This window comes from Phyllobates terribilis, unplaced genomic scaffold (assembly GCF_046119375.1).
Source record: "Phyllobates terribilis strain yellow unplaced genomic scaffold, ASM4611937v1 Scaffold_2__4_contigs__length_985480577, whole genome shotgun sequence".
NCBI lineage: Eukaryota > Metazoa > Chordata > Amphibia > Anura > Dendrobatidae > Phyllobates > Phyllobates terribilis.
Window position 1 is genome coordinate 30,765,517 of NW_027362762.1, and position 15,443 is coordinate 30,780,959.

At 47.2% G+C, this 15,443-nt stretch overlaps 1 protein-coding gene across 3 annotated transcripts in view; it reads left to right on the forward strand.

Moving 5' to 3' along the window:
- LOC141249144 (uncharacterized) overlaps positions 1–14,112 on the forward strand; it is a 49,420-nt gene extending 35,308 nt beyond the window's left edge. For all 3 annotated transcript variants that reach the window (XM_073669543.1, XM_073669549.1, XM_073669541.1), the window contains exon 2: positions 12,885–14,112. In XM_073669543.1, the coding sequence (XP_073525644.1) occupies positions 12,910–14,031 (1,122 nt within the window). In that variant the 5' untranslated portion in view covers positions 12,885–12,909 and the 3' untranslated portion in view covers positions 14,032–14,112. The remainder of the gene's footprint in view (positions 1–12,884) is intronic.
- The last annotated feature ends 1,331 nt before the right edge of the window (positions 14,113–15,443 follow it).

The following is a 15,443-nucleotide window of genomic DNA, read 5'->3' on the forward strand; positions in this document are numbered from 1 at the left end:
GGTCCCGAAGCATTTCCTTTGAAAAAATTAAGTGTCCAAACTACAGGTGGTGTAGCTTGCTTAACAGCCGGGATAATCCGCTGACTAGCAGACACTGCTACTAGGCACAAAGTATTTCCTGGGCTAGATGCAGTTAAAAATTTGTAAGTAGATACTCTCGTTGGATGCTGAGAAAGCATTCCATAGAGTCTCCTGGCACGCCATATATGATTCTCTTAAAAAGCTTGGGGTAGGGGTCTAGGGGACCCTTTTATAGCCAAAATCACGGCCCTGTATCACAATACGTCACCTAGGCTGAAGATAAATGGAACTGTAGCACCGAGGGCTCGGTTGCTACAGACGTATTGCACCTCACCCAGAGGTGTGATATCTCACTCTCAGATAAGGATGGAGTGTGGATCAGGACCCGACACCTGCATGCATTACACCACATTGCCGTGGGGCAGGGCGACCAATATGCCCCTGAGATGGGCACGACAGTCCCTGTCCCTGGCTGGAGTGGGGGGAGGGAACACTGAGGAAGGGGAACCCTGCAGTGCAGGAGCAGGGAGGAAGCAGTTCCTGGGTGCATTGAGAAGGGAGTATAAAAGGTGGGCACCATCTTAGTTCAGTGCAGAGAAGTCTGAGCAGAAGTGGCAGGGAGCAGGGGCTCTGCATGAGCTCTGCTCCGGAGGCGGGCCTAGTAACAGAGGCCCAGGCCTGCAAGAGGGAGAAGGAAGGAAGAGGAGCGGAGAAGGCTCCAGGAACGAGGAATGAAGGGATCCCAGGGGTGCGGACGAGCGAGTCGCCACCGCACGCCCGAATCCACCTGCGTGGAGGGGTCAGGCCAAAGGGGGAGACCGGTCCCCGAACTAGTGGAGGCAGGAAACGACCCTCAGCTAGAAACCGGAGGCTCTGACATTTTATGTGGCGCAGCCCCTCGCTACACCCGCTAGGAAGGCACCACATAGGGTCAGGGAAACTGGCGCCAAGTTTACCAAGAGGAGGCCCGAGGCAGCCGGACAGAAGTGTTGGTAAGAAAGGCCAGACAAAGGACACACAAAGGGGGTCCTGTGAAGCGCTCCAAAGTTATCTGGGAGTTGTCTGAGCCCCTCACCTGGTGAGCACAGTACGACGTGGGCAGCCGTTACCTGCAGACGTGGTCTGGATAATAAGAACTGTGAGTAAAGGCCCTGAACTGCATCACTGACTCCGTGTCGTTACTGCTGCTGCCCTGCACCATCACCCCCATCCTCCGCATACACTGCCCTGAGGCTATACTCCTCCCGTGGGGAGTTATGCTACGCTCTGCTGCACCCACAACACCAGCCTTAGCGGTCTGCCCTGTAGCGGCGGTTCACTCTGACCGCAATCCACGGGTGGCGTAGTCGGACATTTAAACATCAAAACCACATAAATAGTTCCGCCACTGGTTTGACCGCCCTGAGCCACGGAACCGGATCGCCGCCACGAAGACTACAACCACCAGCATCCACCAAAAAGGGTCCGGCTCCAGGTGTCCCAAGGCCCAGGGGGCGCGTCAGAACATTTTCATCACCTTTCACAATCACCAATGGGACAAGGCAGGGATGTCCTCTGTCCCCTCTCTTATACATCCTAGTGACGGAGCACCTGCTCTCATCAATTCGCCATAACCCCAATATTAGGTGGATTGAGGTGGGAGGCACCGAGTACAAGTGCTCTCTATTTGCTGATGATGTCCTAGTATATATCACTCAATCACATATATCCATCCATGCTGTTATGGCTGAAATAGATCACTTTGTTACATGGTAAAATTTTAAAATCAATGCAGCGAAGTCTGAGGCCCTCGATGTCTCCCTCCCTAAATCCATATAGGATTCCATCCAGTCCAACTTTCCCTTTGCCTGGCCCTCACAGGGTATCAAATACTGAGGAATTCCTATTCATAGAGACCTCTCCCATCTATGTTATCTTAATTTTGGGCCCTTTATTGAACAATTCCATACAGACCACGGTTGGCAAGTTAGAACTGTAAGATTCACTACGTGAACCACTGGTGTTTTGTGGAAAAGCACATGTACACCGCGTTCCAAATTATTATGCAAAAAGTGTTTAGGAGTGATAAGGGAAGAATTTGTTTGTTTGTCAGTTAAACTCATTGATGGTGATGTGTGTCAGGGCTCTTTATATCACTGTAAGCAATTGCAGACACCTGTGCTAATTAGTTTGGCAGGTGTGTCCAATGAAAGGCAAGACTACTTAAGAAGGCTCTCTCACATTATTAAGCAGCCTACATTTTCTGCCAAAATGGGAAAGAAAAAGGATGTGTAGGCTGCTGAGAAGCAACAAATTGTGGAGTGTTTAGGTCAAGGCATGACTACAATCAACATTGTGCGATGATCAGGATGAAGTGTCTTGGCAATCAAGAAGTATGTAGCTGATTCACAGTACACACGTGTGCGTGCTGATAAGGGCAAATTGAGGACTCTTTCCTACAGGCAATTACGTCAGGTTGAAACAGCAGCGGCAAAAAAGCCTTGTCATAGCAGCAGACAAGTTTTTGAAGCTGCTTGTGCCTCCAACGTCCCCCGAACAACAAGATGCAGGGTCCTTCAGAGGTTTGCAGCTGTGCATATGCCATCCTGTCGACCTCCTCTATCCACTTCACACAAGCAGAAATGGCTCCAGTGGGCCAAACATTGCATGAAGACTGATTTCAAAACTGTTTTGTTCACGGATGAGTGCCGTGCAGCGCTCGATGGTCCAGATGAATGGAGTGGAGGATGGCTGGTTGATGGACACCCCACGCAAACACGGCTACAGCGCCAACAAGGAGGAGGTGGAGTAATGTTTTGGGCTGGAATCATGGGGAGAGAGATTGTCGGCCCCTTTAGGATCCCTGAAGGCGCTAAAGATGAACTCCATAATGTATGTGGATTTTCTCAAACAGCACTTCCTGCCATGGTTCAAGAAGAAGAACCGTGTATTTCACAGCAAGATCATTTTTCTGCATGATAATGCACCATCTCATGCTGCACATAAAACATCTGCATCTCTGGCTGATATGGGCATAAAAGGGGACAAACTTATGGTGTGACCCCCATGCTCCCCTGACCTCTACCCCATTCAGAACCTTTGGAGCATCATTAAAAGGAGTGTCTATGATGGCGGGAGGCAGTTCACATCTAAGCAACAGCTCTGGGAGGGTATTCTGTCCTCATGCAAAACAATTGAAGCAGAAACCATCCAAAACCTGACAAATTCAATGGACGAGAGAGTTCAGAAGCTCCTTTCGAACAAGGGGTCCTATGTGAAAATGTAACATCACCTAGAATAAAGTTTTGAGTTGAAAACTGTTTGATTTCAGTTTCTAACAACCTGCTAATGCTTATAATTTCAAAAATGACCATTTTTTTGGTCTTTATTAAAATGAAAAGGTTGATCGAAAAGTTTGGGGGATCTAAGAGTGTGGCAACCCAGTAGTCATGATTACTTCGAATTCTGACAATATGAGGGTCATGCTGCAGGTAGTGCAGCAAGAAGGCACTTATGTGTCTTGCGCATCTCGGAGCCCCAAAATTATTTTCCGGGCTAGATGCAGCTAAAAATTATTTTTAATTTTAAATCTGGTGAAGCTTATTATAGATGGCCTAATAGGATCAGTGCTGCACACTGCTACAAAGCCCAAATTATTTTCCAGTCAAGATACAGATAAACATGATTAGTAATTTGAAAGCTTAAAACGGTTGGTAGGGTGATTTTAACCAATCATCAAGCTTTTACTCTCCCCAGGATGACACAGGGGTAGAAAAGTCGTTTCGGATCCATGATTTGTTCATCTTTATGAACGTGAGTCTGTCTACATTATCAGTGGAGAGCCGCGTGCGCTTATCTGTCAGCACACCACCAGCAGCGCTGAACACACGTTCAGACAGAACGCTGGCTGCGGGGCATGACAAGATCTCCAAGGCGTAAGTGGCTAGCTCCGGCCATTTATCCAGATTGGAAGCCCAAAAAGAGCAAGGGTCCTGTGACACAGTCGTGGCTTCAATGTTTACTTGGAGATACTCCTGTACCATCGTCTCTAGGCGTTGACTATGTGTCAGACTTCTTGTCTCCTGTGGCCTTGCAAAGTATGGGCTAAAAAAGTGGTGAAATGATTCCGCAAAATTGATGTTACCAGCAGATACTGTGGTTCTGTTACGGTTTGAGTGCTGAACACTTGACGGTCCCACGGTTGGCAAGTTGGAACTGTGAGATTCACTACGTGCACCACTGGTATTTTGTGGAAAAGCACATGTAAGATTCTGCAACAGTCTCTGCTGATACTCCTGCATGCGTGCATCCCTTTCTATGGCAGGAATAATTTCTGCAAATTTACTTTTGTACCGGGGATCTAACAGTGTGGCAACCCAGTAGTCAGGATTATTTCTAATTCTCACAATTCGAGGGTCATGTTGCAGGTAGTGCAGCAAGAAGGCACTCATGTGTGTTGCGCATCCAGGAGCACCAAGTCCCTGTTGTGTTGGTGGCGAGGTAGCAATCATGCTTCCTTCCTCTGTCCTCTCCCCCCAACCTCGCACAACAGAAATGTGATCAAGGTCTCCCTCATCTGATGAGTCTTCCATCAGTTCGTCCTCCACTTCTTCCTGGGCTCCTGCACCTTCCTCACTAGTTTGGCTGCTACCATGCGCCCTGGTAAAATCATCTCCCCCACCCTCACATGCCTGCCGCCTTGGTGCTGCCGACCGTCTGGACCTTGCAGATGTTAGCCCTTCCGCATACAACTCCTCCTCCTCTACTTCCTCCACCTCCTCTTGTGCCACCACCTGACTCCGAATTCTGTTTAACATGTGCTCCAGCATGTAAATCACCGGAATAGTCATGCTGATAATGGCATCGTCAGCACTAAACATCTTCGTCGCCATTTCAAAACTGTGCAGAAGGGTGCATAGGTCCCTGATCTGAGACCACTCCTCCAGCGTGATTTGCCCCACCTCTGAATCTCGTTGGCCCAGGCTATACGTCAGAACGTATTGCACCAGGGCTTGTCGGTGCTGCCACAGTCGCTGCAACATGTGCAGAGTTGAATTCCACCGGGTAGGCACATCGCATTTTAGCCGGTGAAGTGGCAGGCCCAACGACTTCTGTAGAGATGTAAGTCGCTGAGCTGCGGGATGCGAACGGCGGAAGTGAGCACACAGCGACCGTGCCCTCTGCAGAAGGCCATCTAGTCTGGGATAGTGGGCTAAAAATTGCTGGACAACCAGGTTCAACACGTGAGCCATACAAGGCACGTGTGTGACATTGCCCCGGCGAAGGGCCGCACCCAGGTTTGCAGCATTGTCGCACACGGCCTTCCCTGGTTTCAGGTCCAGTGGAGACAACCATTCATGAAATTGGTTCTCCAGAGCTGACCACAACTCCTCAGCTGTGTGACTCACATTTCCCAGACATTTCAATGTAAAAACCGCCTGATGACGTTGAGCCCTACTGCCAGCATAGTAAGGAGGTGTGCAGGATCCCTTCTGCGCAGTTAGAAAGCTTGTGGCATGACCAGACAGGCTTTGGGTGCAGGTGGAAGACCGAGAGGAGGTTGAGGAGGCAGAAGCAGTGGAGGAAAAATGACATAAAGAGGATTGACGCACAACTCGTGGGGACGGCAAGACTTGGACAGCAGCCCCTTGTCCTGCTGTCACCATAGTTACCCAGTGCCCAGTCAGCGACATGTAACGCCCCTGTCCATGCCTACTCGTCCAAGTGTCTGTGGTGAAATGCACCCTGTCACACACAGAGTTTCTCAAAGAAGCGGTGATGTTGTGTGCGACATGCTGGTGGAGCGCAGGCACACCTTTCTTTGAGAAGTAGTGCCGACTGGGCATCTGGTACTGGGGCACTGCGACGGACATAAGGTCTCGAAAATCCTCTGTGTCCACCAGGCGGAAAGGCAGCATTTCTGTAGCCAAGAGCTTGCAGATGGTGAAATTCAACCTCTTAGCTTTCTCATGGCTAGGAGGAAATGGTCTTTTACTTGTCCACATCTGAGGGACCGAGGGCTGGCTATTGTGCTTAGACGGGGTTGATAAGGGTGTCCCCGGCAAACTGCCGGTCTGTGAGGAAGATGCAGGCGGACATGTTAGGTTGCCTTGATCCAAAGGTGGTGCTATCGATGTCGGACAGCGCTCAAGACCAGCTGGTGTTACCACCTCCAAAGAAAATGATGACCTGCCAATCACGCTGGCTGTTGCGGGTAAAGAGGTGGCAGGTCTGCGCCCCAAAACAGGTGTGACTGCTGTCCCCCCAGTCACAGAGGATGAAGAGGCCGCGGATGCACAAGATATGGCAGACGGTGGTTGGCCCGGCCGGCTAGACCGCATTGTAGCACACTGAGCTTCCCACTGCAACTTATGCTTCATGTCCATGTGCCGGTTCATGCATGAAGTACTCAAACTATGTATTTTTTGGCCTCTACTTAGCTTTTGCTGACAAATGTTACAGATAACACGAGTTGGGTCATCTTTATCGATCTGAAAAAATGCCCAGGCTATGCAAGGCTTAGCACCCATGCGACCTGAAGAGCCACCACGACTTGTGGTGAGAGGCAGAGTTGTGTTTGAGGATGCAGTTGTTGACGTGCTTCCAGTACTACGTCTCTGTCCAGGAAGGCGCAACCTGACCTCGTCGTCACTAGCATCTTCCTCCACCTCCTCTGCTGACCTCATCTCTTGGCTGACTGTGGGTTGACAGTAAGTGGGATCTCCGACCTCATCATCATCACCCTGTGCGTTATCACACCCGTCGTCCTCAGAGCCAACCTGTTCCTGCCCTGACAAAAAACTAAAGTTGTCGCTCCAATCAGGTATTTGAGTCTTATCATCGTCTTCCTCATTGTCTCCACCAACAGGAGTTACAGTTTGGGAATGAGGGTCTACATTATGGTCAGAACCTTCTGCGTCTGGTCCTGGATCCGACTCATAAAGATTCTGGGCATCAGTGCAGATCATTTCCTCGTCTGGATTCACAGAAGCGCTGGAGTCGACCTCTGATTCCCAGGCTATAGTATGAGTAAACAGCTCTGCAGACTCAACCATCTGTTCTACCTCATACTCAGACGGGCAGCTGGAGATTTGGGAGCTGTGAGGAAGCAAGTGCGATTTGGGTGACACCTTTGAGGACTGGAGTATTTGTGATGTTGAAGTTGATGTGGAGGAGAGCCCACTTAAAGGAGCACTTGATATCCGTTGAAGCACCTGCTGTTTTTGTGCCTCATCTGGAATTTGTAGCGATTGGCGTGGCCGTAAGAAAGGGATCTTATCACATTGTCCGCTAAAAGAAGTAGACATTTTAGTTTGGCTGGAAGATGGTCTTTCTTCTGCACCTACCCCACGGACACAACCTTTTTTCCCCTTCCCAACACGCCTATTCCCCTTTCCACCAGCAGCAGGCCTTTTTCCACTCATTTTGGTGGTTAACTAATTCACAACTCTGGAGTTGTTTGCACAAAAAAACAATGGATGGTAACCGAGCAGAGCTGAGTGGCCAAACTGTGGTATTAGGCCAAAACTATTGGCTGGGTTAGATGCAGAAAAAAATTATTTTTAATTTGCAACCTGATGGAGGTCAGTATAGATGGACTAATAGACCAAGTCCCACACACTGCTAGAAGCCCAAATATTTTTTCAGAGCTAGATGCAGAAAAAAATTATTTTTAATTTGCAACCTGATGGAGGTCAGTATAGATGGACTAATAGACCAAGTCCCACACACCGCTAGAAGCCCAAATATTTTTTCAGAGCTAGATGCAGAAAAAAATTATATTCAATTTGCAACCTGCTGGACGTCAGTATAGAAGGACTAATAGAACAAGTCCCACACACTGCTAGAAGCCCAAATATTTTTTCAGAGCTAAATGAAGAAAAAAATTATTTTTAATTTGCAACCTGATGGAGGTCAGTATAGATGGACTAATAGACCAAGTCCCACACACTGCTAGAAGCCCAAATATTTTTTCAGAGCTAGATGCAGAAAAAAATTATTTTTAATTTGCAACCTGATGGAGGTCAGTATAGATGGACTAATAGACCAAGTCCCACACACCGCTAGAAGCCCAAATATTTTTTCAGAGCTAGATGCAGAAAATTTTTTTATTCAATTTGCAACCTGATGGAGGTCAGTATAGATGGACTAATAGACCAAGTCCCACACACTGCTAGAAGCCCAAATATTTTTTCAGAGCTAGATGCAGAAAAAAATTATTTTTAATTTGCAACCTGATGGAGGTCAGTATAGATGGACTAATAGACCAAGTCCCACACACTGCTAGAAGCCCAAATATTTTTTCAGAGCTAGATGCAGAAAAAAATTATTTTTAATTTGCAACCTGATGGAGGTCAGTATAGATGGACTAATAGACCAAGTCCCACACACTGCTAGAAGCCCAAATATTTTTTCAGAGCTAGATGCAGAAAAAAATTATTTTTAATTTGCAACCTGATGGAGGTCAGTATAGATGGACTAATAGACCAAGTCCCACACACCGCTAGAAGCCCAAATATTTTTTCAGAGCTAGATGCAGAAAAAAATTATATTCAATTTGCAACCTGCTGGAGGTCAGTATAGAAGGACTAATAGAACAAGTCCCACACACTGCTAGAAGCCCAAATATTTTTTCAGAGCTAAATGAAGAAAAAAATTATTTTTAATTTGCAACCTAATGGAGGTCAGTATAGATGGACTAATAGACCAAGTCCCACACACTGCTAGAAGCCCAAATATTTTTTCAGAGCTAGATGCAGAAAAAAATTATATTCAGTTTGCAACCTGATGGAGGTCAGTATAGATGGACTAATAGAATGATGCTATGCCCAAAAGATTTTACTTCACTAGGTGCAGTAAAAAAATTGGTATTCTATACACAGGTGGTATATCTTGCAACACAGATAGGCTACTCCACTGACTAACACACTCTGCAATAGGCCAAAAAGGATTAGCTTTGCTAGATTCAGCCAAATGCTTTGAAAAAAACTTGCACAGCACTGGCACAGACCTGCCTGGCAAAAACTGATAGGAACTGATGTAACCTAGTCCTGAAAAGGACTCCAATTACAATTAGTCTTTACTCCCACAATCTATCTATTTAAGAGCACAGACCTGCCTGATAAAAGTCGTAGGAAATGCTGTAACCTAGTCCTTAAAAGGACTGCAATCACAACTATTCCCTACTCCCAAGCTATCTGTAGATTTGTGCGAAAATTGGCTTGAAATTAACAAGGTATAGCGCACACAGCAACAGCGGTGCCGTCTAACACGCAGCTGCAGCAGTGAGAAAATGGTGGCGACGGGGAAAATGGCTTGGTCTTATAGGGCAAGGACATGTGACATACACTGCCAATCACACATGCCCTTGCTTGTGTGAAAAAAAGCACTTCGCTCCGTGTGTGCGCTGCTGATAGGCTGACAGATTGCACCTCCCCACTGCAAATGCGGGAAAGAGAAAAAAAAATGGAGATCTTCATTGTTCCTGCAGAGATCCATCCCCTGCCCCTCCCCCCGCCCAGCTGTACACTCAAACTGCGTATTAACATTAATTTTCATCATTACCGAGAAAAAATCCAGTTATGATTTTGGTGCACGAACAGTTATCGAACATAACCTCGAACAGCCGAATTTTTCTCAAATTGTTCGTGTTCGCCGACCGGCTCAAACACCGCCCAAAACAGCTCGAATTTGAGATTGGCGAACAGTTCGAGTAGAACAACGCTCATCTCTAGTAGGGACAGCTGAACGCTGTGCTGGGACAAAGAATTGGATGCGGTTGCTGATGGTGCTTGCAAATGTGCTAGGGCGGAAGGTGTCTGTGCTTGGATTCTGGACAGAGAATTGGCAAGCATATAGCACAAGGGAAGTTGCAGTGGTGTCACCTGCAGACACTGATTGTGGACCCAGGCATTCGGTCCACCTAGTCCAGTGCTTTGATGACATGTTCCTAAGCATGCTGGTGGTGGTCAGGCTGGAAATGGTCAGACCCCTCCTGATCTTGGTATGGCACAGGTTGCAAATGACCATTGTCCACACTTTCTTTAAAAAATGCCAGACTGGGGAACACCTAACCATTGGCCTGGGAACTTGCCACTTGTGCTCTGGGGCAAAGTTGCCACCTTCTCCCCCTGGCCACCCCACTGGCTCTTCCTGCCTGTTGCTGTACTGTGGATCCCTCCCCTCTGCACTGCTATCCTCACTCTACATGGCATCTTCCCAGGTTGGGCCAGTGATTTCATTATACACCACCTTGTCTTCCAATTCCACTCTCTGGCCCTCCTGACTTGTTGACTTAACAACATCACTTGTTGGCAACTGTGTCGTATCTTCATCTAACTCTTGAGACACTAATTGTCATTCCCCGTCATCATCTTCTTCTGATTGCGGCTGCGCAAATATTTGGGCATCACTACACACAAGCTCCTTATGTTCCTCTTGAAATGTGCAGGTCAAGAGGCCAGAATCAATAAATGGAAATGTAAATAGCTCCTCGGAGTGTCTGAGTGTGGAATCAGTTGTCTCCTGGGACTCGCCATGGTGGGAGGAAGGAGGATTATGGTGAACATTATGTGATCCAGACTCCTTGCTAGTGAGATTGGACCATGTAGAAGACAGGGTGGTGCTGGGAAACAGACTGGAAGCATTATCTGCCATCCAACTGAACACCTGTTTGCACTTTTCTGGCTTCAAGAATAATGTCCTGTACCTCTATGCAAAGTAGGACAGGAAGCTAGGTCTCATGGATGAGCATGTTTATTGTGCTCAGGCAGCAGGCACAGTTTCACCTGGCCCGCAGCCTCAGCCTCTACGTGCACCTTCATCAGCATGTCCACTTCCCTGTCACTTACTGCATGCCTTGTGCATTTTAATTTAGGTATATAATATATGCCTGCAAACTTTATGGTATTAATAGGGAAAAGAAAATATGTAGCCCTGAAAAGGACATTTCTTCTAATGGTACAGCAGCGGTATACAAGTACTGCAATACCAGTATTAAACCCTGCCTATATGTCCCTAATCCAAAAATATCCTTCCTCAAAAAGCTATCCCTACTGCGGTTTTACTAGAGAATGGACAGTATATAGCCCTGAAAAGGACTTTTCTTTTAATGGTGCAGCAGTGGTATACAAGTACTGCAACAGCAATATTAAACCCTGCCAATATGCCTCTAATCCAAAACTATCCATTCCCCACTGGCAATCCCTACACTAAATGCAGGTAGCAGCAGTTTTACTAGAAAAAAGACAGTATGTAGCCCTGAAAAGGGCTTCTCTTTTAATGGTGCAGCAGCGGTATACAAGTAGTGCAATAGCAATATTAAACCCTGCCTATATGCCTGCTCTAAAATAATCTCGCCCTCCTAAAACAACTCTTCCTTAACTGCTTCCATAGGAGCGTGTGCCGAGCATTGCGTCACCGGGTCTTATATAAGACCCAATGACATAGTGCGGCCGAAAAATGCGGGTTGAGAATTTGAGCAGCCATGATACTTGATCAAGTAACAAGCATAACCGAGCAGCCCGATGCTCGATCGAGAATCAAGAAGTGGCGAGCATGCTCGCTCTTCACTACTTTCCATAGACAGGAAATATAGCCTATATAATGTTATCCATCTGGTTAATTTTAATTTGGGGCTGATCAGCAGACCTCACAGCGATGCAAGGAGATGGGTTGTATCCGGCACTTGGTCACAATACCGAAAATATATCTCCCATGGACATAAGAGGCATGGATGAGATCTGAGGACAGTAGCGGTGTGGATGACATCTGCGGACAGGAGAGGTGGGGATGGGATCTCCTGATAGGAGAGGTGTGGATGGGATCTCCTGATAGGAGAGGTGTGGATGGGATCTCCTGATAGGAGAGGTGTGGATGGGATCTGCTTATAGGAGAGGTGTGGATGGGATCTGCTTATAGGAGAGGTGTGGATGGGATCTGCTGATAGGAGAGGTGTGGATGGGATCTGCTGATAGGTGAGGTGAAGATGGGATCAGCTGATAGGAGAGGTGTGGATGGGATCTGCTGATAGGAGAGGTGTGGATGGGATCTGCTTATAGGAGAGGTGTGGATGGGATCTCCTGATAGGAGAGGTGTGGATGGGATCTGCTTATAGGAGAGGTGTGGATGGGATCTCCTGATAGGAGAGGTGTGGATGGGATCTGCTTATAGGAGAGGTGTGGATGGGATCTGCTGATAGGAGAGGTGTGGATGGGATCTGCTGATAGGTGAGGTGAAGATGGGATCTGAGGACAGTAGAGGTGTTGATGACATCTGTGGACAGGAGAGGCATGGATGGGATCTGTGTACAGGAGAGTTGTGGATGGGATCTGTTGACATGAGAGGTGTGGATGGGATCTGTGTATGTGAGAGACATGTGGATGAGATTTGTGGTAAGGTGAGGCTTGTGGTGTGATCCTATAGATCTGATTTATGCAGAAAGGTTAAATGGAAGTGCTGTACACAAAGAGACAGCGGACAGGCGAGCTATGTGTGAGATCTTCCTGTCATTGGGGATTGTAGATGTCTCCTGCAGTCACTAGTTTAAAGAGCAGGTAATTAAAGGGCATCTGTCAGGTCCAACAGTGCTAACACATTGGTAATATGGCAGCCGGGCACCTGCACTATTAATCAGCTGCCGTACTGAAAGTGTGAGAGTGCAGAGAGTGCAGCTCCTGGGGCAAAATGTACTTTATTTTCTCCCAGTGCTGCACTTTTAGTACAGAGGCCAGGCACCTGCCTAAAGCTATTAATGCTGATTAACCCCATATCTGCAGGTAAGTATCCGACCGAACCCCATATAAATATACAACTTAAAGGTGCAGTGCTGTATACAGTAGAGATGAACGCTCCGGTCTCATGATTGTTTCTTTCCTTTACATAAGGCTAGCCCGATCATCGGACATCATCATGGCATTGTTCACCAAGGCGTGGGACTCTGTCGGATTTCTGCAGACAATTAACTCCGTGGTTCTGGGGCTCGTGGCTCAAATCAATGACTCTGCAACAACAGAGGAGATGGAATTTATAAAGAAGACCATGGAGTCCATTGACCGGCAGTTGGCAGTAGGGAGGGGCCTGATGAGAAATTGTGATGTCACCAGGTGTGAAGATGACATCATAGTTGTGTACCAACAGCTGGCAGCCGTTGTCCGGGCCGGAAAATCTTATAAAGACAAAGAAAAGGAGGTGTTCATCCAATATGTCTACGACTACAAGATCGACAGGCAGCTGAACGCGCTGTACAATCGGCTCCTGGGGGTCTCTGTCCTGGCAGACCATGTGACGCTCCTACAGCAGGTCATTCGAGACCACCACCCCCGCCGCTGGGAGATGATCGCCTTCTGCCAGCAGGCAAACTTTGTATTGGCCACCGGCCTACTGTGTCTCTTCGTCCAGGGGTCTCTGACGGGAAGAGACGTCCAGCTCATGATGGGCAGATGGACGGACAAAATGTCTGTTCTGTATCGGAGAATGGAGGACACCTCGAGAGATTGTGCTGCGTACTTCAAGGAGCAGGCCCAGGAGGATGTGGAGAAGTATCTACCCCTAAATAAGACATTACCAGATGATGAAAAGGCATCGGCCATATTGAAAATGCTGCAAAAGAACTATGACTGGCTGCGCTGGGCAGTGATGGTCTCCCGGTCATCACCAGATGGGGAGGTCCTAGTGAGGGGAAGCTACATCTCAGTCAGGGGGGATTGTGGTACTCAGGTGGTCCTGAGCTATAGTGAGAACCCCGTTTCCCTGGAAAAGGGGAAGATAAATCAGCTGATCGGGGAGCTGGAATGGAAAATCCCAAACCCACCCCCTGATGTCTACGCCAACATTGAGGCCGATCCGGGCTACGCAAAGACGTACCTTGCCCAGAGAATGCTCCAGAAATTGTCAGAGGGTCTTAGTAAGGGGGTCACCATCCACACTGTGCCGGGGAAGCTGCAGATGAGCGGAGACTTCCCCCCGGCCTCCTGCGTCCTGTATGAGTACAAGCACAGGATGGCGTCCGGCACCGTCTGCATCTTTGGGTGATTACATCGATTTCTCGTGATTACACTACAGTCGTCACTTCTCTCTTTCATTAAGATCTTTCCAATAAATGTATAAATCATTGTCTCGTCATTGCCATTCCTTCTCTCAGCGTCTGGGATCAACCTCATCATGAGGGTCCTGTTATTCCTCCTGACTGATTACGAATAAATTGACAAGTGGTTGTTTCCTGTCTCCATGTAATAGTGGTGTGTCCCTGCTAGAGATAAGAAAATCTTATCAAATTAAAACTCACCGACTTCCCTAAAGTTTTCCAAATAATTTGATTTACCACAAGTAAAAAAATACTGAAAACCCTCCAATGATACTGAAACGACGTAACACTCTGAGGTCCCCTAGGACTGCATCCAAGCTTTGCCATGTTCTTTCATGCCAGCAGCATTAATAAAGTGACCTGCACATACCAGACTATGGGTAAACGGAAGGTAACAAACAAACTGATTAATAGCACACTAATCTCCTTAACTGCTGTGCTGTCACACACTATCTGTACAGTTTATCACTGCTGTGCTGTCATACACTATCTGTACAGTTTATCACTGCTGTACTGTCACACACTATCTGTACAGTTTATCACTGCTGTGCTGTCACACACTATCTGTACAGTTTATCACCGCTGTGCTGTCACACACTATCTGTACAGTTTAATTACTGCTGTGCTGTCACACACTATCTGTACAGTTTATCACTGCTGTACTGTCACACACTATCTGTACAGATTATCACTGCTGGGCTGTCACACACTATCTGTACAGGTTATCACTGCTGTGCTGTCACACACTATCTGTACAGTTTATCACTGTTGTACTGTCACACACTATCTGTACAGTTTATCTCTGCTGTGCTGTCACACACTATCTGTACAGTTTATCACTGCTGTGCTGTCACTCACTATCTGTACAGTTTATCACTGCTGTGCTGTCACATACTATCTGTACAGTTTATGACTTCTGTACTGTCACACACTCTGTACAGTTTATCACTGCTGTACTGTCACACTCTCTCTGTACAGTTTATCACTGCTGTGCTGTCACACACTATCTGTACAGTTTATCACTGCTGTGCTATCACACACTATCTGTACAGTTTATCACTGCTGTGCTGTCACACACTATCTGTACAGTTTATCACTGCTGCACTGTCACACACTATCTGTACAGTTTATCACTGCTGTGCTGTCACACACTATCTGTACAGTTTATCACTGCTGTGTTGTCACACACTATTTGTACAGTTTATCCCTGCTGTGCTGTCACTCACTATCTGTACAGTTTATCACTGCTGTGCTGTCACACACTATCTATACAGTTTATCACTGCTGTACTGTCACACACTATCTGTACAGTTTATCACTGCTGTACTGTCACACACTATCTGTACAGATTATCACTGCT